Source organism: Hyla sarda, chromosome 5, assembly GCF_029499605.1.
Source record: "Hyla sarda isolate aHylSar1 chromosome 5, aHylSar1.hap1, whole genome shotgun sequence".
NCBI classification, from domain to species: Eukaryota; Metazoa; Chordata; class Amphibia; order Anura; family Hylidae; genus Hyla; species Hyla sarda.
In genome coordinates this window covers 7,083,268-7,110,263 of record NC_079193.1, presented here as the reverse complement: position 1 = coordinate 7,110,263, position 26,996 = coordinate 7,083,268, and the positions used below count along the sequence as shown (strand labels likewise).

The 26,996-nt window shown below is 48.4% G+C and overlaps 1 protein-coding gene across 2 annotated transcripts; it reads right to left on the bottom strand.

Annotated features, from left to right (window-relative positions):
• Positions 1 to 257: 257 nt before the first annotated feature.
• On the bottom strand, positions 258 to 25,120 carry LOC130272846 (zinc finger protein 391-like). 2 transcript variants are annotated; one of them, XM_056518804.1, is made up of 5 exons: positions 24,946 to 25,120; positions 3,530 to 3,659; positions 3,162 to 3,242; positions 1,129 to 1,781; positions 258 to 1,098 (listed from the first exon to the last, which is right to left on the bottom strand). In XM_056518804.1, the coding sequence occupies exons 1-5, from the start codon at positions 24,967 to 24,969 to the stop codon at positions 322 to 324; spliced, it is 1,665 nt and encodes a 554-aa protein (XP_056374779.1). In that variant the 5' UTR covers positions 24,970 to 25,120; the 3' UTR covers positions 258 to 321. The 2 variants fall into 2 exon arrangements, with proteins under 2 accessions (XP_056374779.1, XP_056374778.1); XM_056518803.1 differs by having other exon boundaries at positions 258 to 1,781.
• Between the last annotated feature and the right edge of the window lie 1,876 nt (positions 25,121 to 26,996).

The window sequence follows — 26,996 nt, the reverse complement described above, 5'->3', positions numbered from 1 at the left end:
TGGAGGCACCCGGGTTGGGAAACATGGTTCTAGACAATGTTCGGCATTGAAGATCCAATTACGGATCGTTTTATCTACATCTTGCGTCCATCCAGAAAACACAAAGCAGCTCGCAACGGGGGCGGGTTAGTTCGGTATTGCTCCGGTACTGTGACTGAAGCTTTACTAGCCCCCCCTGCCCCCTTGGAGCCCCACTATTGCCATCATATACATATATGCATACAAGGGCAGAAGTACGGGGGGGGGGGGGGGGGGGGGGGGGCCCTCTGTAGGGATAAAAGACCACGAGTATCTAAAGCCACCAGGGCACTAGTCACCATCTCACTGCCCATTAACTTTCTGTAGCTGCATGCTCTGTGTGTTGTGAACCCGAATATGGGCCACGAGAGTCGCTTTCTTATAGAAGCTCTTGTCGCACTGGCCGCAGGGATAGGGTTTGTCGGGGGCGTGCTTGGACTGGTGCTCCTGCAGTTGGGCTTTCAGGAAGAAGCTCTCCTTGCACTCTGTGCACTTGAAGGGCTTGGTGTCCGTGTGCACTCCCTCGTGAGTGGTGAGCAGGGTCTTGTCGTTGAAGCTCTTCTCGCAGTGCCGGCACTTGTAAGGCTTGGGCTTCAGATGGCTTTGCTCGTGTGCCGTTAGGCTATTATGGCTCGGGAACCAGCTGTTGCATTCGCCGCACTGGAAAGGTTTCTCCCCGGTGTGCGTCCTCTTGTGAGCCAAGAGAAGCGCCTGGTCGTTGAAGGTTTTGTCGCACTGGTCGCACTGGTGCGGTTTGCACTCCCTGTGCTTGTTGGTATGAGAGGCGAGAAGAGACGCCTTTGAAAAACTTTCATCGCAATATTTGCAGGGGTAGGCCAGTTTGCCGGTGTGGATCCGGTGGTGGGCTTCCAGGATCGTCCGGCTGTTAAACCTCTTTTCACAGTAATTACATTTGAGCGGCTTCTCGCCCTCAGTTTGCGCAACTGTTCGATTAGAATTGGTCCTTGAAGACGCCACCGTACTTGAGGACTCGCTATCCGTTGAACTTGTTTTCGGGGCCTCCTTATCCATCGTACTTGTATGCGGGGCCTCCTTATCCATCGCACTTGTATGCGGGGCCTCCTTATCCATCACACTTGCATTCGGGACCTCCTTATTCTTTGTGCTTTTCAAAGTCTCACCATTTATCGAGCTTCTTGTCGAGGTCTCGCTAGGCGTTGCATTTCCCGTCGGGGCCTTGCTAAGCGTTGTGTTTCCTGTCGCGGACTTGCTATTTGTCGAGCTTCTTTTCGAGACTTTGTCATCCACTGAGCTTTTTTTCGAGGCCGTCTTGCTATTCTTTTTCCTTCCTCTCCTCTTCCTTCTTCCGCCCTTTCTCGTGCCTCTGGATGTTGGTTTACCGCCAGTCTCGACTGGAACCATATTTTCCATACCCTGCGGTACAACAGCCAAGGCTCGGGAATGTTTCCGTCGATGGACGATCAGCCCCGACTTATAACTGAAGCTCTCATTACAGAGGTCACACTTGTGAGGTTTGTCTCCGCTGTGGACCCGGAGGTGGGCATCCAGAGCAGAGCTGTATTTGAAGCTTTTATCGCAATGCGGGCAGCACAGTTTTTTATGCTTTTTGGGATTTCTGGGAGAAGAAGAGACGGGATCGTATTGGTTCTCGTTCTGGCTATCTTCCTGGTCATCCTGTCGGGGCCTCTTGGGAGGAGCTTTTGTTGGTATTTCAGGTAGCGGAGCCTTCTGTGACCGAAGAGTCCTTGCCCTGGTGGCAGGCTTCTCACTGATTTTTGTCCCTATGGAAAGCAAATAAGAAAAATCAGATTCCAAGGTAACCCAAATATTAAATATGAGACGGCATCCTAGGTGATAACCAACAGGTCTGCATGATATGTCGCAATCAAACCGCGTTTTTTGTGAATAGCGATAAAGCCCTCTGGAAAATTTTGATTACCTGTGGCGTGGGCCCAGCACCATATCACGAAATATAAATGCTAAGTCAGTGTTTCCCAACTAGGGCGCCTCTAGCTGTTGCAAAACTACAACTCCCAGCATGCCTAGACTGCCTTTGGTTGTCCGTGCATGCTGGGAGTTGTAGTTGGAGGCACCCTGGCTGCAGCGATGTCATGTGTCTTGCCAGTGATTGTCACAGCAGGAAGGTCCTGTAAGACCCACAAGACACCAGACTGCAGGGAGGAGAATGGCATCTGCAGAAGGACTATGGGGGACGGGGGGCTACGTAAGCATCAGGAAATGTGACATGGGGGTGTGGACATGAAATGGGGGGGGATGTCACATGGGAGAGGATGTGTGACATGGGGGTGAGGACATGAAATGGGGGGGTGAGGTCACATGGGAGAGGATATGTGACATGGGGGTGAGGACATGAAATGGGGGGATGTCACATGGGAGAGGATATGTGACATGGGGGTGTGGAGATGTCACATGGGAGAGGATATGTGACATGGGGGTGGGGACATGAAATGGGGGGGGATGATGTCACATGGGAAAGGATGTGTGACATGGGGGGTGTGGACATGAAATGAGGGCGCAAAATTGAAATGGGGGGAATGTGAAATGGGGGATAGACGTGAAGTGGGGGGGGGGGGTGAAATTAGGGGGTAAAATATGTAATGGGGGAGATTGGACAATAAATTTAGGAAATGTTACCATCCGTTTATTATCGAATGCGCTATATTTTACCTCCATAAATCAAATTTTTACATTTTCCCTGGAAGGTGCAGCCCTATTAACCAATCTGACTGCTATGACAGCTGCATAGGGCAGTGTTTCCCAACCAGGGTGCCTCCAGGTGTTGCAAAACTACAACTCCCAGCATGCCTGGACAGCCTTTGGCTGTCCAGGCATTCTGGGAGTTGTAGTTTTGCAACACCTGGAGGCACCCTGGTTGGGCAACACTGGCATAGGGAGTAGGGCCAATATCCCAGTTATGTGATGATACACACAACAAATCTCAACATAGAAAAACTCGATGGGACGCCCTGTAGGAGCAGTAGTAGCGGCGCCATGGATCATAACCCACTTGAACATGGTCATAAAATTGTCTTAATGTGTCAGATAATTATTGTGTTACACACAGATTAAGAGGGAATATAGAAAGAACATACGCCAAAAAAGCAAAAACAACAAAAAAAATTCTGAGAAGTCTTCCATACCTTGTGCACCAGCTGAGGTGGACGATACGGTCGCTGGGGGTCTGCTCTGTAACCAGGATAATATAATCGGGATCTTAAACCCTAAAACATACGACAACCAAAAGTTATGTTGGACCAACAGTAATAAAACAACTTATTTCATTTATCCGGATAAAAATATATTTACTGTATCATGAAATGTTATTGTTTTGTCACTTTGTAATAAGCTTTCGGAGAAAATTAAGTTGGCTGTCCGAGCAGGCTGGGAGTTGTAGTTTTGCAACAGCTGGAGGTCCTCAGTAAAAAGGACCCCAGCTCTGGATTCCAAAGGTTAATTTAAAATATCACTGACCGGTAATAATTTACAAAAAGAAAGAAAAAAAACTCACCCAAAAAGATGAAATGTTCATAGTTTTCTCTCATCACTTCCATATAGAGCGCCCTCTGCTGGTCGTTCAGCGTCTCCCATTCTTCCCCCGAGAAGACGACTGTAACATCATCAAAGGTGACAGGAGGATTCTGGGGGAAAAACAGAGAAATCGCCTTCTGACACCGGATTGTAAAACCAAAAGGATGCGACATCTGATGGCGGCCGAACTAGTGAGCCCCAAACCTGAGGGGGCCCGAGGACGAGTGTATAAGGGGGTCCTCAGTGTCAGAACAAGGCTGGACGACCCCTTTAAAATATAATTGGGTTACATGGGCGCTGAGTACATTTAGAGGCCACAGGGGAATGGGGATGTGCATCATATATATAAGGGGCTACGGGGGCCGTGTACATCATATAAGGGGCTACGGGGGCCGTGTACATCATATAAGGGGCTACGGGGGCCGTGTACATCATATAAGGGGCTACGGGGGCCGTGTACATCATATAAGGGGCTACGGGGGCCGTGTACATCATATATGGGGCTACGGGGGCCGTGTACATCATATATGGGGCTACGGGGGCCGTGTACATCATATAAGGGGCTACGGGGGCCGTGTACATCATATAAGGGGCTACGGGGGCCGTGTACATCATATAAGGGGCTACGGGGGCCGTGTACATCATATAAGGGGCTACGGGGGCCGTGTACATCATATAAGGGGCTACGGGGGCCGTGTACATCATATAAGGGGCTACGGGGGCCGTGTACATCATTACGGGGGCCGTGTACATCATATAAGGGGCTAAGGGGGCCGTGTACATCATATAAGGGCTACGGGGAAGGGCAGGGGCGTGTACATCATATAAGGGGCTACGGGGGCCGTGTACATCATATAAGGGGCTACCGGGGGCCGTGTACATCATATAAGGGGCTACGGGGGCCGTGTACATCATATAAGGGGCTACGGGGGCCGTGTACATCATATAAGGGGCTACGGGGGCCGTGTACATCATATAAGGGGCTACGGGGGCCGTGTACATCATATAAGGGGCTACGGGGGCCGTGTACATCATATAAGGGGCTACGGGGGCCGTGTACATCATATAAGGGGCTACGGGGGCCGTGTACATCATATAAGGGGCTACGGGGGCCGTGTACATCATATAAGGGGCTACGGGGGCCGTGTACATCATATAAGGGGCTACGGGGGCCGTGTACATCATATAAGGGGCTACGGGGGCCGTGTACATCATATAAGGGGCTACGGGGGCCGTGTACATCATATAAGGGGCTACGGGGGCCGTGTACATCATATAAGGGGCTACGGGGGCCGTGTACATCATATAAGGGGCTACGGGGGCCGTGTACATCATATAAGGGGCTACGGGGGCCGTGTACATCATATAAGGGGCTACGGGGGCCGTGTACATCATATAAGGGGCTACGGGGGCCGTGTACATCATATAAGGGGCTACGGGGGCCGTGTACATCATATAAGGGGCTACGGGGGCCGTGTACATCATATAAGGGGCTACGGGGGCCGTGTACATCATATAAGGGGCTACGGGGGCCGTGTACATCATATAAGAGGCTACGGGGGCCGTGTACATCATATAAGAGGCTACGGGGGCCGTGTACATCATATAAGAGGCTACGGGGGCCGTGTACATCATATAAGGGGCTACGGGGGCCGTGTACATCATATAAGGGGCTACGGGGGCCGTGTACATCATATAAGGGGCTACGGGGGCCGTGTACATCATATAAGAGCCTACGGGGGCAGAGTACATCATATAAGGGGCTACGGGGGCCGTGTACATCATATAAGGGGCTACGGGGGCCGTGTACATCATATAAGAGGCTACGGGGGCAGTGCACATCATATAAGGGGCTACGGGGGCCGTGCACATCATATAAGGGGCTACGGGGGCCGTGCACATCATATAAGGGGCTACGGGGGCCGTGCACATCATATAAGGGGCTACGGGGGCCGTGCACATCATATAAGGGGCTACGGGGGCCGTGCACATCATATAAGGGGCTACGGGGGCCGTGTACATCATATAAGGGGCTACGGGGGCCGTGTACATCATATAAGGGGCTACGGGGGCCGTGTACATCATATAAGGGGCTACGGGGGCCGTGTACATCATATAAGGGGCTACGGGGGCCGTGTACATCATATAAGGGGCTACGGGGGCCGTGTACATCATATAAGGGGCTACGGGGGCCGTGTACATCATATAAGGGGCTACGGGGGCCGTGTACATCATATAAGGGGCTACGGGGGCCGTGTACATCATATAAGGGGCTACGGGGGCCGTGTACATCATATAAGGGGCTACGGGGGCCGTGTACATCATATAAGAGGCTACGGGGGCCGTGTACATCATATAAGAGGCTACGGGGGCCGTGTACATCATATAAGAGGCTACGGGGGCCGTGTACATCATATAAGGGGCTACGGGGGCCGTGTACATCATATAAGAGGCTACGGGGGCAGTGTACATCATATAAGAGCCTACGGGGGCAGAGTACATCATATAAGGGGCTACGGGGGCCGTGTACATCATATAAGGGGCTACGGGGGCCGTGTACATCATATAAGAGGCTACGGGGGCAGTGCACATCATATAAGGGGCTACGGGGGCCGTGCACATCATATAAGGGGCTACGGGGGCCGTGCACATCATATAAGGGGCTACGGGGGCCGTGCACATCATATAAGGGGCTACGGGGGCCGTGCACATCATATAAGGGGCTACGGGGGCCGTGCACATCATATAAGGGGCTACGGGGGCCGTGTACATCATATATGGGGCTACGGGGGCCGTGTACATCATATATGGGGCTACGGGGGCCGTGTACATCATATATGGGGCTACGGGGGCCGTGTACATCATATAAGGGGCTACGGGGGCCGTGTACATCATATAAGGGGCTACGGGGGCCGTGTACATCATATAAGGGGCTACGGGGGCCGTGTACATCATATAAGGGGCTACGGGGGCCGTGTACATCATATAAGGGGCTACGGGGGCCGTGTACATCATATAAGGGGCTACGGGGGCCGTGTACATCATATAAGGGGCTACGGGGGCCGTGTACATCATATAAGGGGCTACGGGGGCCGTGTACATCATATAAGGGGCTACGGGGGCCGTGTACATCATATAAGGGGCTACGGGGGCCGTGTACATCATATAAGGGGCTACGGGGGCCGTGTACATCATATAAGGGGCTACGGGGGCCGTGTACATCATATAAGGGGCTACGGGGGCCGTGTACATCATATAAGGGGCTACGGGGGCCGTGTACATCATATAAGGGGCTACGGGGGCCGTGTACATCATATAAGGGGCTACGGGGGCCGTGTACATCATATAAGGGGCTACGGGGGCCGTGTACATCATATAAGGGGCTACGGGGGCCGTGTACATCATATAAGGGGCTACGGGGGCCGTGTACATCATATAAGGGGCTACGGGGGCCGTGTACATCATATAAGGGGCTACGGGGGCCGTGTACATCATATAAGGGGCTACGGGGGCCGTGTACATCATATAAGGGGCTACGGGGGCCGTGTACATCATATAAGGGGCTACGGGGGCCGTGTACATCATATAAGGGGCTACGGGGGCCGTGTACATCATATAAGGGGCTACGGGGGCCGTGTACATCATATAAGGGGCTACGGGGGCCGTGTACATCATATAAGGGGCTACGGGGGCCGTGTACATCATATAAGGGGCTACGGGGGCCGTGTACATCATATAAGGGGCTACGGGGGCCGTGTACATCATATAAGGGGCTACGGGGGCCGTGTACATCATATAAGGGGCTACGGGGGCCGTGTACATCATATAAGGGGCTACGGGGGCCGTGTACATCATATAAGAGGCTACGGGGGCCGTGTACATCATATAAGAGGCTACGGGGGCCGTGTACATCATATAAGAGGCTACGGGGGCCGTGTACATCATATAAGGGGCTACGGGGGCCGTGTACATCATATAAGGGGCTACGGGGGCCGTGTACATCATATAAGGGGCTACGGGGGCCGTGTACATCATATAAGAGCCTACGGGGGCAGAGTACATCATATAAGGGGCTACGGGGGCCGTGTACATCATATAAGGGGCTACGGGGGCCGTGTACATCATATAAGAGGCTACGGGGGCAGTGCACATCATATAAGGGGCTACGGGGGCCGTGCACATCATATAAGGGGCTACGGGGGCCGTGCACATCATATAAGGGGCTACGGGGGCCGTGCACATCATATAAGGGGCTACGGGGGCCGTGCACATCATATAAGGGGCTACGGGGGCCGTGCACATCATATAAGGGGCTACGGGGGCCGTGTACATCATATAAGGGGCTACGGGGGCCGTGTACATCATATAAGGGGCTACGGGGGCCGTGTACATCATATAAGGGGCTACGGGGGCCGTGTACATCATATAAGGGGCTACGGGGGCCGTGTACATCATATAAGGGGCTACGGGGGCCGTGTACATCATATAAGGGGCTACGGGGGCCGTGTACATCATATAAGGGGCTACGGGGGCCGTGTACATCATATAAGGGGCTACGGGGGCCGTGTACATCATATAAGGGGCTACGGGGGCCGTGTACATCATATAAGGGGCTACGGGGGCCGTGTACATCATATAAGAGGCTACGGGGGCCGTGTACATCATATAAGAGGCTACGGGGGCCGTGTACATCATATAAGAGGCTACGGGGGCCGTGTACATCATATAAGGGGCTACGGGGGCCGTGTACATCATATAAGAGGCTACGGGGGCAGTGTACATCATATAAGAGCCTACGGGGGCAGAGTACATCATATAAGGGGCTACGGGGGCCGTGTACATCATATAAGGGGCTACGGGGGCCGTGTACATCATATAAGAGGCTACGGGGGCAGTGTACATCATATAAGGGGCTACGGGGGCCGTGCACATCATATAAGGGGCTACGGGGGCCGTGCACATCATATAAGGGGCTACGGGGGCCGTGCACATCATATAAGGGGCTACGGGGGCCGTGCACATCATATAAGGGGCTACGGGGGCCGTGTACATCATATAAGGGGCTACGGGGGCCGTGTACATCATATAAGGGGCTACGGGGGCCGTGTACATCATATAAGGGGCTACGGGGGCCGTGTACATCATACAGCCATGGCTGTAAATGTTGGCACCCCTGAAATTTTTCAAAAAAATGAAGTATTTCTCACAGAAAAGGATTGCAGTAACACATGTTTGCTATACACATGATTATTCTCTATGTGAATTGGAACTAAACAAAAAAAGGAGGAAAAAAAGCAAATTGGACATAATGGGGGAGATTTATCAAAACCTGTGCAGAGGGAAAGTTGCCCATAGCCACCAATCAGATCGCTTCTTTGATTTTGCACAGGCTTTTTTTTAAATAAAAGAATTTTGCTATGGGCAACTTTTCCTCTGCACAGGTTTTGATAAATCTCCCCCAATGTCGCCAAACTCCAAAAATGGTCTGGACAAAATTATTGGCACCCTTAACTTAATATTTGGTTGGAAAAAAATAAGTGAAATCATCAGCTTCCTATAACCATCAATAAGCTTCTTACACCTCTCAGCCGGAATGTTGGACCACTCTTCCTATAACCATCAATAAGCTTCTTACACCTCTCAGCCGGAATGTTGGAGCACTCTTCCTATAACCATCAATAAGCTTCTTACACCTCTCAGCCGGAATGTTGGACCACTCTTCCTATAACCATCAATAAGCTTCTTACACCTCTCAGCCGGAATGTTGGACCCCTCTTCCTTTACAAACTGCTCCAGGTCTCTTATTGGACGGCGCCTTTTCCCAACAGTAATTATAAGATCTCTCCACAGGTGATCAATGGGATTTAGATCTGGACTCATTGCTGACACTTCAGAACTCTCCAGCACTTTGTGGTCATCCATTTCTGGGGCTTTGTGACGTATGTTTGGGGTCATTGGGGGAGATTTATCAAAACCTGTCCAGAGGAAAAGTTGCCCAGTTGCCCATAGCAACCAATCAGATCGCTTCTTTCCTTTTGCAGAGGCCTTGTTAAAAATGAAAGAAGCGAGCTGATTGGTTGCTATGGGCAACTTTTCCTCTGGACAGGTTTTGATAAATCTCCCCCATTGTCCTGCTGGAAGACCCAAGATCTCGGACACAAACCCAGCTTTCTGACATTGGGCTGTACAGTGCGACCCAAAATCCATTGGTAATCCTGATATTTCATGATGTCTTGTACACACTCAAGGCCCCCAGTGCCAGAGGCAGCAAAACAACCCAAAACATCACTGACCTCCACCATATGTCACTGTAGGTACTGTGCTCTTTTCTTTGTAGGCCTCATTACGTTTTCGGTAAACAGCAGAATGATGGGCTTTACCAAAAAGCTCTATCTTGGTCTCCTCTGGGGGGGGGGGGGGTTTAACTTTCGGTTTCCCTGTTCTCCCCACCCACGATAGGCGGGGCAGAACGGGGAAACCGACGAGGACCGGCGCCGAAGTCCACTTACCTATCGGCGGCGGCAGAAGAGGACGGCGATGCGGCTCCCTGGATCCTACAGAAGCCGGTGAGTTGCCTAGCAACATCTGGAGGGCTACAGTTTAGAGACCACTATACAGTGGTCTCTAAACTGTAGCCCTACAGATTTTGCATAACTACAACTCCCAGCAACTCCCTTCCTTTATATGCGAGTATGTTACATATGCAATAAAGCATGAAGAACTTAATCCCTGGTGAGTGCCGATTTTCTCTGCATTATCTCTCATCTGCTGGTGTATATGTAGTGTTTTACCCTTTATTTTGTGTTAGTGTAGTGTAGTGTTTTTAGGGTACATTTGCACTGGCGGGTTTGCGGTGAGTTTCCCACTAGGAGTTTGCCGTAGCTCAAACTTGAAACAGGAAACTTCTTGTAAAGCTGCTCGTGTGAATGTACCATGTACGTTCACATGGGGGCAGGGGGGGACAAACCTCCAGCTGTTTCAAAACTACAACTCCCAGCATACTGACAGACTGTGCATGCTGGGAGTTGTACTTTTGCAACAGCTGGAGGCACACTGGTTGGAAAACCTTCAGTTAGGTTCTGTTACCTAACTCAGTATTTTCCAACCAGTGTGCCTCCAGCTGTTGCAAAACTACGACTCCCGGCATGTACTGATCGCCGAAGGGAATTCTGGGAGATGTAGTTATGCAACAGCTGGAGGTACGCATCTACAACTCCCAGCATGCCAAGACAGCTGTTTGAACATGCTGGGATTTGTAGTTTTGCAACAGCTGGAGGGTCACAGTTTGGAGATCACTGTGCAGTGGTATCTAAACTGTGAAAAATTGGAAAATTGCTGCTGAACTTTGAACCCTCTGGTGTCTTCCAAAAGTAAAAACATCTTAACTTTATGATGCAAACATTAAGTAGACATATTGTATATGTGAATCAAAATATCATTTATTTGGGATGTCTATTTTCCTTACAAGCAGAGAGCTTCAAAGCTAGAAAAATGCAACATTTTCTATTTTTTCATAACATTTTGGAATTTTTCACCAAGAAATGATTCAAGTATCGGCAAAAATTTTACCACTAACAAAGTAGAATATGTCACGAAAAAAACAATCTCGGAATCAGAATGAAAATTAAAAGCATCAGAGTTATTAAAGGAGAACGCCGGAAAATGAAAATTATCGTCCATACTGCCGGCAGTAAAAAAAATTAAGATGTACCTAACTTTTTCCGCTCCCCCGGGGCCTCCGGTAACCTGCTCCGGTCTCTGCCGCGATCCTCTTCCTGGTTGCTGTGGTTGGCAAGTCAAATTGCACTCAGCCAATCACCGGCTGCAGCAAAGTCTCGACTCGGCCGGCGATAGGCTGAGCGGCAGTGTGACGTTTTCGGTGCCGGTGTAGTGAAGAATTTTGTGTCTTGAAGCTTTCTCACACTGCCGCTCAGCCTATCCCCGGTCGAGTTGAGACTTTGCTGCGGCCGGTGATTGGCTGAGTGCAGTTTGACTCGCCAACCACCGGCAACCAGGAAGAGGATCGCGGCGGAGGCTGGAGCCGGAGGCAACGTGGAAGTGAAGGAAGGTATGTACCTATTTTTTTTATTGCCAGAAGTATGGATGATCATTTTCCTATTCCGGAGTTCTCCTTTAATGCTCAAAGTGACAGTGGCCAGATGTGAAAAAAAACCCTCTGGTCCTTAGGCTGGAACTCCACTGAGGTTTTTTTTTTTGCAAAAACGCCAATTTTCCGACACAGCGTTTTTTCAGTGAAAAAACGCTGCGTCCAGATGTTAGCATCAAGTCAATAGTAAACTGCAAAATGCCAGATTCTCTTGGCGTTTTTCAGTTTGGCGGTTTTTGTTTTTTTTTATCCTTTTGGCGTTTTTCAGCAATTTCGGGCTCAGAGGCTGGATTTTCAAAACGCCCGACAAAACCTAGTTTGACGGTTTTTGCCCTGAAATCGTGGCGTTTTTATTCTTTTTTGGACTTTAGTGATCCAAAAAGTCATGAAGATACAGTAACCCCCCGACCTACGATGGCCCCGACATATGATCAAATCGACATACGATGCTTTTATATGTCGGGGCCATCGCATTAACTGCTATCCGACAGCGCAAAATGCTTAAGCTACTGTCGGATAGCAGTTTAAGCATCCCTGGCAGGTTCACTTACCTATCCCCGCTGCTCCGGGTCCACTTCGCGATCCTCCGGTGTCTTGCGCATCTTCTCCAGGGTCCGGGCCTTGCTTTCCGGCGTCGTTATTATGTCACTACGCACGCCGCGCCGGCGCAGCAGCGTAATAACGTCACCAGAAAGCGAGGCCCGGACCCCGGAGAAGATGCAGAAGAAGCCGGAGGATCGCGAAGAAGACGCCGGAGCAGCGGGACAGCATCGGGAGCCCCTGGGACAGCATCGGGAGCAGTGATGGTGCGGAGCGACGGGGACAGATAAGTACAGCTTCCTATACTTTACATTGCACGGATCCCTCAACATACGATGGATTCGACAAATGATGGGTCGTTTGGAACGAATTACCATCGTATGTTGAGGGACCACTGTACCTTTTTTTAATTAAAATTTCGTAGGGTACCATTAAAAAAATAAAAAAGATACAGTAGTGATGGAAAAATTGTACCCAACGACATTTATATTTTTTATTATGAAATGTTTATTAATTTTTAAACAGGGATCAACTTATGTGAGCGGGTAAAGCACTAAAAATGTAGCCGGCAATAATAAAAATGTAGAGTGTGTGTTATTCACTTATTTTTTTTTACATTTTTTAGGTAGTACTACTCCCAGCATGGAACACACTGTTCCATGATGGGAGTAGTAGTACCTGTACTAATAGATCACCTGTTGCGATCCTGTATAATGCATAGATGCTGCGGCCGCTCTTCTATGGTCCCCTGCACTGCCATATATATACACACATATTCATATTTCCCATAGAGAGTTGTCATTGGCCAGATGGTTCCAGCCAATCACAGCTCTAGGAATATGTGTATATATACGGCAGTGCAGGGGACCAGAGAAGAGAGGCCGCCCGCATCTATACATTATACAGGAGGATCACAGCGGGTGTCAGGAGTGATACCCGCTGTGATCTTTCCTACCACTATTCCCAACATGGAGCACACTCTGCCTCATGCTGGGAGCTGTAGTACCTGCATTAATACAGATCGCAGCAGGTGTCAGAAATTACACTCGCTGCGATCTGTATATTAATGGAGGTACTACAACTCCCAGCATGGAGCAGAGTGCAGGGATGTGGAAATCCTATAGCCCGACGCCCGGGACAAGTAGTTTTGGGTGCCGGGCAGGTGAATTGTTCATAGATTTAGCCCTGTATCGGGCCGGACAGACAGACTTCCCCCTTATTTTTCTTTAATGTCGGTGTGAGGCGCAGGAGCGGATGCAAGTCTGCACCTCACCCCGGCCTCAGAGTGTATGGAGGGGGCGGCGGCCTCCAGCTGACTGCAGAGACCCCCCTTATCTCCCCTCCCGGAGGATGGACGGAGCTCAGAAGACACAGCAGGGTGAGAGAGAGGATGTAGACAGCTCCGTGCACAGCTCCATCCCCCGCACACAGCTCCATCCCCCGCACACAGCTCCATCCCTCCCCCTCCCCTGCTCTGTCTCCACAGGACCTAATCCACCACGGGGCGGTTGCTTGTTTGCCCGAGGAAAACACAGAGCAGGGGGGGGGAGGGGGAGAGAGGACGGAAATCTCACCTCACACCGGCCGGGACTACAGCTCTGATGTCCACTCATGGCGGCTCAGGTGAGGAGACCGAGAATACAGACGGCGGCAGGAAGGGTGGTTGTATATGTATGGTGTGAGTGTATGTGTGATGTGTGTGTGTAATGTATGATGGGGGAGCAGCGGCAGGTGTATGTATGGTGTGTGCATATGTATGGTGTATATCAGTGTTTCCCAACCAGGGTGCCTCCAGCTGTTGCAAAACTACAACTCCCAGCATGCCCTGGGCATGCTGGGAGTTTTAGTTTTGCAACAACTGGAGGCACCCTGGTTGGGAAACACTGGTGGATATGTATGGTGTGAGTGTATGTGTGTGTATGATGTCTATGTGTGATGTGTATGTAATGTATGATGTGTGTATAACGTCGAAGTGTGATGTGTGTGTGTATGTGATGTATGATGTGTGTATGATGTCTAAGTGTGATGTGTATGTAATGTATGATGTGTGTATGATGTCTATGTGTGATGTGTATGTGATGTATGATGTGGGGGGGGCAGCGGCGGGTGTATGTATGATGTGTGTATATGTATGGTGTGAGTGTATGTGTGTATGATGTATGTGTGATGTGTGTATGTAATGTATGATGTGGGGGGGCAGTGGCGGGTGTATGTATGTAATGTATGATGTGGGGGGGGCAGTGGCGGGTGTGTGTATGTAATGTATGATGTGGGGGGGGGCAGTGGCGGGGGTGTGTGTATGTATGATATGGGGGCAGTGGCTGGTGTATGTATGATGTGTATGTATGAATGTTTTGTATAGGAGCAGACGGGCATTAGGGCAGTTGTGCCATCTAATTTTATTTATTTTTAGTGGCCCCCGCACTGAATTGCACCCCCAGAATCCCCCCCCCCTTCATACTCACCCACCAACCAAGAGCCCCACGGATGCAGACAAACACGCCCGAACCAAAACTACAACTCCCAGCATGTTGGACCATAACCTAAACTGTAGAACTATAAAGTGCAACATGCTGGGAGTTGTAGTTTTGGTTCGGGTCAGCTGCAGAGCCATAGGCTGCATCAGGGCATGCTGGGTGTTGTAGTTACTAACTGTAATTCCCTGTATTCCTTGACACATCCTATGGCTCTGCCGCTGACACAAACCAAAACTACAACTCCCAGCATGTTACACAATAACCTTAACTGTACTACTATACAGTGCAACCTGCTGCAACACCCACACAACCATAGGCTGTATCAGGGCATGCTGGGAGTTGTAGTTATCTAGTAACTAAATGCAACTTCCAGCATTTTCTGACACAAAATGCACCATATAAACTGGAGAAGCAGAACCCCCCCCCCCTCCCCCCAGTAACACATAAGTCCCTATTGAGACTGAAAACTAGTGATTAAAATATTGTAAAAAGTGCGTATATATGTGAATAAGCCCCTTTCCTAATAAAAGTTTCCAATTTTCTTTAAATAAAAATAATGTACAAAAATAAACATAAGTGGTATCGCTGCATGTGGAAATGTCCAGACTATTAAAATATTATGTTAATTAAACCGCACGGTGAACGGTGGAAATGTAAATAATTGTCCAGAATTGCTAATTTTTGGTCACTTCATATGAGAAATATTTTATAAAGTGATCAAAAAGTTATATCTAGACTTTTCTGGGCTTGTCTGGGGTGTAAGAGGAGATAGAGCTCTCACCCGCTAATAGACTGGCATACTGCGATCACCTATTAACCCATTAGATCTCCGCTGTCAGCAGTGTCTAAAGGATCTTATATCCATCCCTGGTGGTCTAGTGGGGGGGGGGATCAGACTATTTTGGTTGAAATTATTTCATCAACCAGGACAAGTGGATTTTCTTGAGGGACAAGTAGATTGTGTTCCGCTTTAGTCCCTTGGACAAGTAGTTTTTTTTTAAATTTCCACACCCCTGAGAGTGTGCTCCATGTTGGGAGTAGGAGTACCTGCAGTTAAGGACACATCACAGCGGGTATCACTACTGACACCCGCTGCGATCGACCTGTCTATAGCAGAGATGGAGCGACTGTATACAGCGCTCACATCCCTGCTCTGCACTGTACTCCGGCCGGCCGCTCATTCGTTCATATTTTCCTCAGAGCTGTGATTGGCTGCAACAATCCGGCCAATCACAGCTCTGGGCGGAAAATATGAACGGACAGTGATGTGAATAGAACATCACTCAGAGTACAGAGCAGAGGTGCGAGCGCTGTATAGAGGTGCATCTCTGCTATATTATTATCAGGCTGACACCCCGGGCGATATGTCTATAGTACAGGCACTACTACTCCCAGCATGGATCAGTGTGTTCCATGCTGGGCGTAGTAGTACTACATAAAAAAAAAAAAGTTTAAACATGTATAAAAATGTTGTTATAAAAAATAAACATTTAGTTAAATAAATTTTTACATCCCTACTGCATCCTTTTTTATTTCTGGTACCCACCTATTTTGTAAAAAAAATAAAAAAAACACCAAAGGGGCCAAAAACGGCAAATTCCACACAAAGGTAAAAACGCAAGAAAAAACGCCAACACGCAGGGAAAAACTGTGGCAGTTTTTCTGGCGTTTTTATGCCACAAAAATCGCAGGGCAAAAATCTCAGTGGAGTCCTAGCCTTAACCCCTTAAGGACCGAGGGTTTTTCCGTTTTTGCATTTTTGTTCTTTCCTCCTTGCCTTTAAAAAATCATAACTTTCAATTTTGACCCTAAAAATCCATATGATGCTTATTTTTTGCGCCACCAATTCTACTTTGTAATGACGTCAGTCCTTTTGCCCAAAAATCTACGGTGAAACGGAAAAAAAAAAAATCATTGTGCGACAAAATTGAAAAAAAGTAAACGCTGTTTAGTAACTTTTGGGGGCTTCCGTTTCTACGTAGTACATTTTTTTTGTAGGTCCATACCAGGGGTGTGGAAATTTTATAAAAAAAACTACAGCTGCCCTGGATGTCGCTCCATCGCTCCGGAACGTCTCTGCTGCCGGCCGGGTATCCTCGCTCTCCGTCGCCGCCATCACGTCGTTACGCATGCCGACGCACGTACGAGGAAGGAGAGCGCCGGCCATACAGGGGATCCCTGAACAGAGAAGACACCGAGGAGGCAGGTAAGGTCCCTCCTGCAGGGGTGTGGAAATTTTATAAAAAACTACTTGTCCACGGGACTAAAATGGAGCAAAATCTAGCCCGGCTTTGGGCAAGCAGGGCCGGACCTGACAAGTGCGGCGCGATCTGCAGTCTGTATGGAGCGGGCTGCCGACTCCTGCCCGCTCCATATTCTGCAGCCTGTGTCCTCCGAAGCAGAGCAGGGGAGATGAGAAGCTGTGGATTGGTCTTCTCTCCCCTGCTCTGCAGACGTGCGGGGGAGATGAGGGGGCGTGGCTTCTTGCTCTGCAGACGTGCGGGGGGGGAGATGAGGGGGCGTGGCTTCTTGCTCTGCAGACGTGCGGGGGAGATGAGGGGGCGTGGCTTCTTGCTCTGCAGATGTGCGGGGGGGGAGATGAGGGGGCGTGGCTTCTTGCTCTGCAGATGTGCGGGGGGAGATGAGGGGGCGTGGCTTCTTGCTCTGCAGATGTGCGGGGGAGATGAGGGGGCGTGGCTTACTTCTCCTCGTGCAGACCTGCGTCCTCTGGCTTCACTCCCCCCCAGCTGTAGCTTCAGAGAGCTGAGGGGAGGAGACGCGTCTGCACGGGGAGATGCATGCGGCGCTCTGCAGTATGTATGGAGCGGGCTCGGGATTCCTGCCCGCTCCATACTCTGCAGCCCCCGGCTGTTCTCAGTAGCCAAGGGCCGCCGCTAATAGCCAGCATGCGGTGATCGCCACGGCTGGCTATTAACCCTTTAGATCGCCGCTGTCAAAGCTGACAGCGGCGTCTAAAGGGACATGTGAATGCTCCCTGGTGGGCTAGTGGGGTGGATCGCCCCCCCCCCCGCAGCACGATCGCAGGGGGGAGATCCACTATAGAGGTAGCCGGAGGACTTACCTCTGTTCCCTGCTGTCCCGGCTCTGTCATTGATAGATCCTGGCTGGACCAGGCTCTATCAATGGATCACAGAGCTCACAGATCAATGGAGTTCAATAGAATCTATTCATCTGTCTGAGGAATCTAATGATTCCTCCTATAAGTCTAATAAAGTGTAAAAAAATTAAAGTTTTAATTAAAGTTTGAAAGACACATTAACCCAGTGGTCTTCAAACTGTGCCCCTCCAGATGTTACAAAACTACAATTCCCAGCATGCCGTTGGCTGTCCTGGCATGTTGGGAGTTGTAGTTTTGCAACATCTGGAGGGCCACAGTTTGAAGACCGCTGCATTAACCCCTTCCATGTTAAAAGTTCAAATCACCCCCCTTTCCTATATAAAAACATGTAAACATAATAAAAATAAACATATTTGTTATCGCTTCGTGCGTAATTGTACAACCTATGAAAATATAACATTCTGTATCCCATACGGTAAATGTAAAAAAAATACCAAACCACAGATCTGCAATTTTTATAAAATTCCAGAAAAAAAAAAAAAAGTTAAAAAGCGATTAAAAAGTCAGATCAATACCAAAATGTTACCGATACAAAAAACAGATTATGGTGCAAAAAATTTGCCTGGTATGCGAAAAAAAATAAAGCTACAGGGGTTAAAAAATGGCAATTAAAAAAAATTAGAAAAAGTTCAGAATTAGTAAAACATGACGTAAACGATACAAATCTGGTATCGCTGTAATCAGGCGCCTAAAGTATAAAACTAACATGTTACCTCAACCACAAGGTAAATGGCGCAGAAAAGAAAAACCACCAAATCTGCAAAATTATCTTTTACTATTTCAATTTCACTTCCCTTAATATATATATATTTTTGGTTCAGAGAATGTTATTGAAAAATTAAAAGGTGTCATTATAGTAGGTTGTTATGGCTATTATAGGGCGAGAAGGAAAAAATTAGAGCGTAAAAGCGAAAATTGGCGCGGACAAGTGGATCGTCATGAGGGACAAGTAGATTTTGCTCCATTTTTGTCCCGTGGACAAGTAGTTTTTTATAAAATTTCCACCCCCCTGTTACAGCGATACCAGATTTGTATAGTTTACGTCATGTTTTACTAATTCTGGACATTTTTTTAATTGCCATTTTTTAAACCCCTGTAGCTTTATTTTTTTTCCGCATACCAGGCTGTATGAGGGATCATTTTTTGCGCCATAATCTGTTTTTTGTATCGGTAACATTTTGGTATTGATCTGACTTTTTAATCGCTTTTTAACTTTTTTTTCTGGGATATTATAAAAATTGCAATTCTGTAGTTTGGTATTTTTTTACATTTACCGTACAGGATACATAATGTTATATTATAATAGGTTGTACAATTACGCACCAAGCGATAACAAATATGTTTATTTTTATTATGTTTGCAAGTTTTTATATAGGAAAAGGGGGTGATTTGAACTTTTAACATGGAAGGGGTTAATGCAGTGGTCTTCAAACTGTGGCCCTCCAGATGTTGCAAAACTACAACTCCCAGCATGCCCAGACAGCCAACGGGGGGGGGGGGGGGGGGGTCGACCCACTAGCCCACCAGGGAGCATTCACATGTCCCTTTAGACGTCGCTGTCAGCTTTGACAGCAGCGATCTAAAGGGTTAATAGCCAGCAGTGGCGATCGCCGCATGCTGGCTATTAGCGGCGGCCCCCGGCTACTGAGAACAGCCGGGGGCTGCAGAGTATGGAGCGGGCAGGAGTCGGGTGCCCGCTCCATACAGACTACAAAGGTCCGGGCGACTTGTCAGGTCCAGCCCTGCTTGCCCGAAGCCGGGCTAAGGGCCGGACAAATTCACCTGCCCGGCGCCCAAAACTGCTTGTCCTGGGCGATAGGTAGAGATGAGCGAACTTACAGTAAATTCGATTCGTCACAAACTTCTCGGCTCGGCAGTTGATGACTTATCCTGCGTAAATTAGTTCAGCTTTCAGGTGCTCCGGTGGCTGGAAAAGGTGGATACATTCCTAGGAAAGAGTCTCCTAGGACTGTATCCACCTTTTAAAGCCCACGGGAGCACCGGAAAGCTGAACTAATTTATGCAGGAAAAGTCATCAACTGCCGAGCCGAGAAGTTCGTGACAAATCGAATTTACTGTAAGTTCGCTCATCTCTAGCAATAGGAATTCCACATCCCTGCATACGATTAAAATGATACCCTACTTATATAGGTTGGATTTTATCGCACTTCTGGAAAAAAAATCATAACTACATGCAGGAAAATTAATACGTTTAAAATTGGCATCTTCTGACCCCTATAACTTTTATTTTACCGCTTATGGGGCGGTATGAGGGCTCATTTTTTGTGCCGTGCTCTGAAGTTTTTAGCGGTACCATTTTTGCATTGATAGGACTTATTGATCGCTTTTTATTCATTTTTTCATGATATAAAAAGTGGCCAAAAATTCACTATTTTGGACTTTGGAATTTTTTTGCGCGTACCCCATTGACCGTGCGGATTAATTAACTATATATTTTTATAATTCGGACATTTCCGCACGCGGCGATACCATATATGTTTATTTTTATTTACACTGGGTTTTTTTTTTATGGGAAAAGGGGGGTGATTCAAATTTTTAATAGGGAAGGGGTTAAATGATCTTTATTCACTTTTTTTGCAGTGTTATAGCTCCCATAGGAACCTATAGCACTGCACACACTGATCTCTTATACTGATCATTGTTATCCCATAGGGACCTATAACACTGCACACACTGATCTCTTATACTGATCATTGTTATCCCATAGGAACCTATAACACTGCACACACTGATCTCTTATACTGATCATTGTTATCCCATAGGAACCTATAACACTGCACACACTGATCTCTTATACTGATCATTGTTATCCCATAGGGACCTATAACACTGCACACACTGATCTCTTATACTGATTGTTGTTATCCCATAGGGACCTATAACACTGCACACACTGATCTCTTATACTGATTGTTGTTATCCCATAGGGACCTATAACACTGCACACACTGATCTCTTATACTGATTGTTGTTATCCCATAGGGACCTATAACACTGCACACACTGATCTCTTATACTGATCGTTCTTATCCCATAGGGACCTATAACACTGCACACACTGATCTTATACTGATCATTGTTATCCCATAGGGGACCTATAGAACTGCACACACTGATCTCTTATACTGATCATTGTTATCCCATAGGGACCTATAACACTGCACACACTGATCTCTTATACTGATCATTGTTATCCCACAGGGACCTATAACACTGCACACACTGATCTCCTATACTGATCATTGTTATCCCATAGGGACCTATAACACTGCACACACTGATCTCCTATACTGATCATTGTTATGCCATAGGGACCTGAACACTACACACACTGATCTCCTATACTGATCATTGTTATCCCATAGGGACCTATAACACTGCACACACTGATCTCCTATACTGATAATTGTTATCCCATAGGGACCTATAACACTGCACACGCTGATCTCTTATACTGATCATTGTTATCCCATAGGGACCTATAACACTGCACACACTGATCTTTTACATTGATCACTGGTTTCTCATAGGAAACCAGTGATCGATGATTCTGCCGCTTGACTGCTCATGTCTGGATCTCAGGCACTTAAGCTGTTCGGGATGCCGCGATTTCGCCGTGGATATCCCGTACAGCCCACTGAGATAACCGGCATACTTTCACTTTAGACAACGCGTCTAAAGGGTTAATAGCATGCGGCACCCCGATCAATGCCGCGCGCTATTAGCCACGGGTCCCGACCCGCGTGGCCCCGCATTATAGATCGGGAGCGGACACATGACGTTCCAGTACGTCATGTGTCCTTAAGGGGTTAAAGGGGCACTCCGGTGAAATTTTTTTTTGTTTTAAATCAATTGGTGGCAGAAAGTTAAACAGATTTGTAAATTACTTCTATTAAAAAATCTTAATCCTTCCTGTACTTATTAGCTGCTGAATACTACAGTGGAAATTCTTTTCCGTTTGAAACACAGAGCTCTCTGCTGACATCTCTGTCCATTTTAGGAACTGTACAGAGTAAAAGGAAATCCCCATAGGAAACATATGCTGTTCTGGACAGTTCCTAAAATGGACAGAGATGTCAGCAGAGAGCACTGTGCTCGTGATGTCAGCAGAGAGCTCTGTGTTTCAAACGGCAAAGAATTTCCACTGTAGTATTCAGCAGCTAATAAGTACAGGAAGGATTAAGATTTTTTAATAGAAGTAATTTACAAATCTGAAAGTATGAGAAAAACCGCACTCACCGTATATCTTCGTGCAGGATACAATTTATTTCACGAAAGTGGCAGAAAAGTCCATGGAACACAGTGGTTACAGGTCGGCTAGGACTCTCAGGAGCGTTCCATGAGGAGTGACAGCTGTTTCACGGGTCTCAGCCCGCTTGGTCTGAAGAACAAAGTTTTTCACCGGAGTACCCCTTTAAGGTGAAAATGGGCTGGGTCCTTAAGGGGTTAGCGGAGCATCACATGCTTGAAACAATCTTATTTTCCCACAATTTTGGAAAGGTGCCAATAATTGTGTCCAGACCATTTTTGGAGTTTGGTGACATTATGTCCAATTTGCTTTTTTTCCTCCTTTTTTGATCAGGTCACCATGGGGCGGTATACATTATATACAGATCACATGGGGCGGTATACATTATATACAGATCACATGGGGCGGTATACATTATATACAGATCACATGGGGCGGTATACATTATATACAGGTCACCATGGGGCGGTATACATTATATACAGGTCACCATTGGGCGGTATACATTATATACAGATCACATGGGGCGGTATACATTATATACAGGTCACCATGGGGCGGTATACATTATATACAGGTCACCATGGGGCGGTATACATTATACACAGGTCACCATGGGGCGGTATACATTATACACAGATCACATGGGGCGGTATACATTATATACAGGTCACCATTGGGCGGTATACATTATATACAGATCACATGGGGCGGTATACATTATATACAGGTCACCATGGGGCGGTATACATTATATACAGATCACATGGGGCGGTATACATTATACACAGATCACATGGGGCGGTATACATTATACACAGGTCACCATGGGGCGGTATACATTATATACAGGTCACCATGGGGCGGTATACATTATATACAGATCACATGGGGCGGTATACATTATACACAGGTCACCATGGGGCGGTATACATTATACACAGATCACATGGGGTGGTATACATTATACACAGGTCACCATGGGGCGGTATACATTATATACAGGTCACCATGGGGCGGTATACATTATATACAGATCACATGGGGCGGTATACATTATATACAGGTCACCATGGGGCGGTATACATTATATACAGGTCACCATTGGGCGGTATACATTATATACAGATCACATGGGGCGGTATACATTATATACAGGTCACCATGGGGCGGTATACATTATATACAGGTCACCATTGGGCGGTATACATTATATACAGATCACATGGGGCGGTATACATTATATACAGGTCACCATGGGGCGGTATACATTATACACAGATCACATGGGGCGGTATACATTATACACAGGTCACCATGGGGCGGTATACATTATATACAGGTCACCATGGGGCGGTATACATTATATACAGATCACATGGGGCGGTATACATTATACACAGGTCACCATGGGGCGGTATACATTATACACAGATCACATGGGGCGGTATACATTATACACAGGTCACCATGGGGCAGTATACATTATATACAGGTCACCATGGGGCGGTATACATTATATACAGATCACATGGGGCGGTATACATTATACACAGGTCACCATGGGGCGGTATACATTATACACAGATCACATGGGGCGGTATACATTATACACAGGTCACCATGGGGCGGTATACATTATATACAGGTCACCATGGGGCGGTATACATTATATACAGATCACATGGGGCGGTATACATTATACACAGATCACATGGGGCGGTATACATTATACACAGATCACATGGGGCGGTATACATTATATACAGGTCACCATGGGGCGTATACATTATACACAGGTCACCATGGGGCGGTATACATTATACACAGATCACATGGGGCGGTATACATTATACACAGATCACATGGGGCGGTATACATTATATACAGATCACCATGGGGCGGTATACATTATATACAGATCACATGGGGCGGTATACATTATATACAGGACACCATGGGGCTTATACATTATATACAGGACACCGTGGGGCGTATACATTATATACAGGACACCGTGGGGCGGTATACATTATATACAGGACACCGTGGGGCGGTATACATTATATACAGGACACCGTGGGGCGGTATACATTATATACAGATCACATGGGGCGGTATACATTATACACAGATCACATGGGGCGGTATACATTATATACAGGACACCGTGGGGCGGTATACATTATATACAGGACACCGTGGGGCGGTATACATTATATACAGGACACCGTGGGGCGGTATACATTATATACAGGACACCGTGGGGCGGTATACATTATATACAGATCACCGTGGGGCGGTATACATTATATACAGGTCACCGTGGGGCGTATACATTATATACAGGTCACCGTGGGGCGTATACATTATACACAGGTCACCGTGGGGCGGTATACATTATATACAGGTCACCATGGGGCGGTATACATTATATACAGATCACATGGGGCGGTATACAATATATACAGATCACATGGGGCGGTATACATTATATACAGATCACATGGGGCAGTATACATTATACACAGGACACCATGGGGCGTATACATTATACACAGGACACCGTGGGGCGGTATACATTATATACAGGACACCGTGGGGCGGTATACATTATATACAGGACACCGTGGGGCGGTATACATTATATACAGATCACATGGGGCGGTATACATTATATACAGGACACCATATGCACCGTACACATTATACACAGGTCACCATATGCACCGTACACATTATACACTATAAGATACATTATATACAGCTGCAGACGTGTCACATAGTATATTCCATACATTGTATTGAGTGTTTACAGGGGTCACGTGTTGCTGCACTTGTGGGGATCGGGCCCTTCACTCACCTGGACGGGCGGGGTCCCGGTCATGGCTCTGGCGGAGCACTGAGGGGCCCCACACGGGTGACACCCTGCGAGAACTGGTGTAAATTACAGGGGGGAGGAGAGACGTGCAACTAACGGGAACAATCCGGAGACGTACGGTTTTCGCCGTACGCGCCCCCGACTCAGAGGATTGGCCGTAAAGCGCGTTACTGTAAGGTGCTTTGCCTAGAGCGCATGAGCGGGGGACACGTGATCCGGCGCGCGATAGGTCTGAGCCCCGCCCCTTAGAGGAGGCGCGCAACTGACAGCGAGATGAGGGGGATCCCGAAATAACGGGGCCCCTGTATAGATAAATGAGGGGGACCCCGGAATAATGGGGCCCATCTATAGAGAGATGAGGGGGACCCCGGAATAATGGGGCCCATCTATAGAGAGATGAGGGGGACCCCGGAATAATGGGGCCCCTGTATAGATAGATGAGAGGGACCCCGGAATAACTGGGCCCCTGTATAGATAAATGAGGGGGACCCCGGAATAATGGGGCCCATCTATAGAGAAATGAGGGGGACCCCGGAATAATGGGGCCCATCTATAGAGAAATGAGGGGGACCCCGGAATAATGGGGCCAATCTATAGAGAGATGAGGGGGACCCCGGAAAAATGGGGCCCATCTATAGAGAGATGAGGGGGACCCCGGAATAATGGGGCCCATCTATAGAGAAATGAGGGGGACCCCGGAATAATGGGGCCAATCTATAGAGAGATGAGGGGGACCCCGGAAAAATGGGGCCCATCTATAGAGAGATGAGGGGGACCCCGGAATAATGGGGCCCCTCTATAGATAGATGAGAGGGACCCCGGAATAACGGGGCTCCTGTATAGATAGATGAGGACCCCGGAATAATGGGGCCCCTGTATAGATAGATGAGAGGGACCCCGGAATAACGGGGCCCCTGTATAGATAGATGAGAGGGACCCCGGAATAACGAGGCTCCTGTATAGATAGATGAGAGGGACCCCGGAATAACGAGGCTCCTGTATAGATAGATGAGAGGGACCCCGGAATAACTGGGCCCCTGTATAGATAGATGATGAGGACCCCGGAATAACGGAGCTCCTGTATAGATAGATGAGGGGGATCCCGGAATAATGGGGCCCATCTATAGAGAGATGAGGGGGATCCCGGAATAATGGGGCCCATCTATAGAGAGATGAGGGGGACCACGGAATAATGGGGCCCCTCTATAGAGAGATGCGGGGGACCCCGGAATAACGGGGCCCCTGTATAGATAGATGAGGACCCCGGAATAATGGGGCTCCTGTATAGAGAGATGAGGGGGACCACGGAATAACTGGGCCCCTGTATAGATAGATGAGGGGGACCCCGGAATAATGGGGCTCCTGTATAGAGAGATGAGGTCCCCGGAATAACTGGGCCCCTGTATAGATAATGATGAGGACCCCGGAATAACGGGGCCCTTGTATAGATAGATGATGAGGACCCCGGAATAACGGGGCCCCTCTATAGAGAGATGAGGGGGACCCCGGAATAACGGGGCCCCTGTATAGATAGATGAGGACCCCGGAATAATGGGGCCCCTGTATAGATAGATCAGGGGAACCTGGAGTAACAGGACCCTTGTATAGATAGATGAAGGGGACCCCAGAATAACGGGGCCCCTGTATAGATAGATGAGGGGGACCTGGAATAACGGGGCCCTTGTATAGATAGATGAAGGGGACCCAGGAATAACTGGGCCCTTGTATAGATAGATGAAGGGGACCCCGGAATAACGGGGCCCCGGTATAGATAGATGAGGGGGACCCCAGAATAGCGAGGCCCCTGTATAGATAGATGAGGGTGACCCCAGAATAACGGGGCCCCTGTATAGATAGCTGAGGGAGACCCCGGAAGAACGGGGCCCCTGTATAAATAGATGAGGACCCCGGAATAACGGGGCCCCTGTATAGATAGATGAGGACCCCGGAATAACGGGGCCCCTGTATAGATAGATGATGAGGACCCCGGAATAACGGGGCCCCTGTATAGATAGATGAGGACCCTGGAATAA

Coding starts and splice junctions, on each gene's coding strand:
- LOC130272846 (XM_056518803.1), bottom strand. CDS start 24,969: ATGACCGGGACCCCGCCCGTCCAG. Junction 3,243..3,529: donor TGAACATTTCATCTTTTTGG/GTGAGTTTTTTT, acceptor CGTATGTTTTAG/GGTTTAAGATCCCGATTATA. Junction 1,782..3,161: donor CACCTCAGCTGGTGCACAAG/GTATGGAAGACT, acceptor TGCTTTCCATAG/GGACAAAAATCAGTGAGAAG.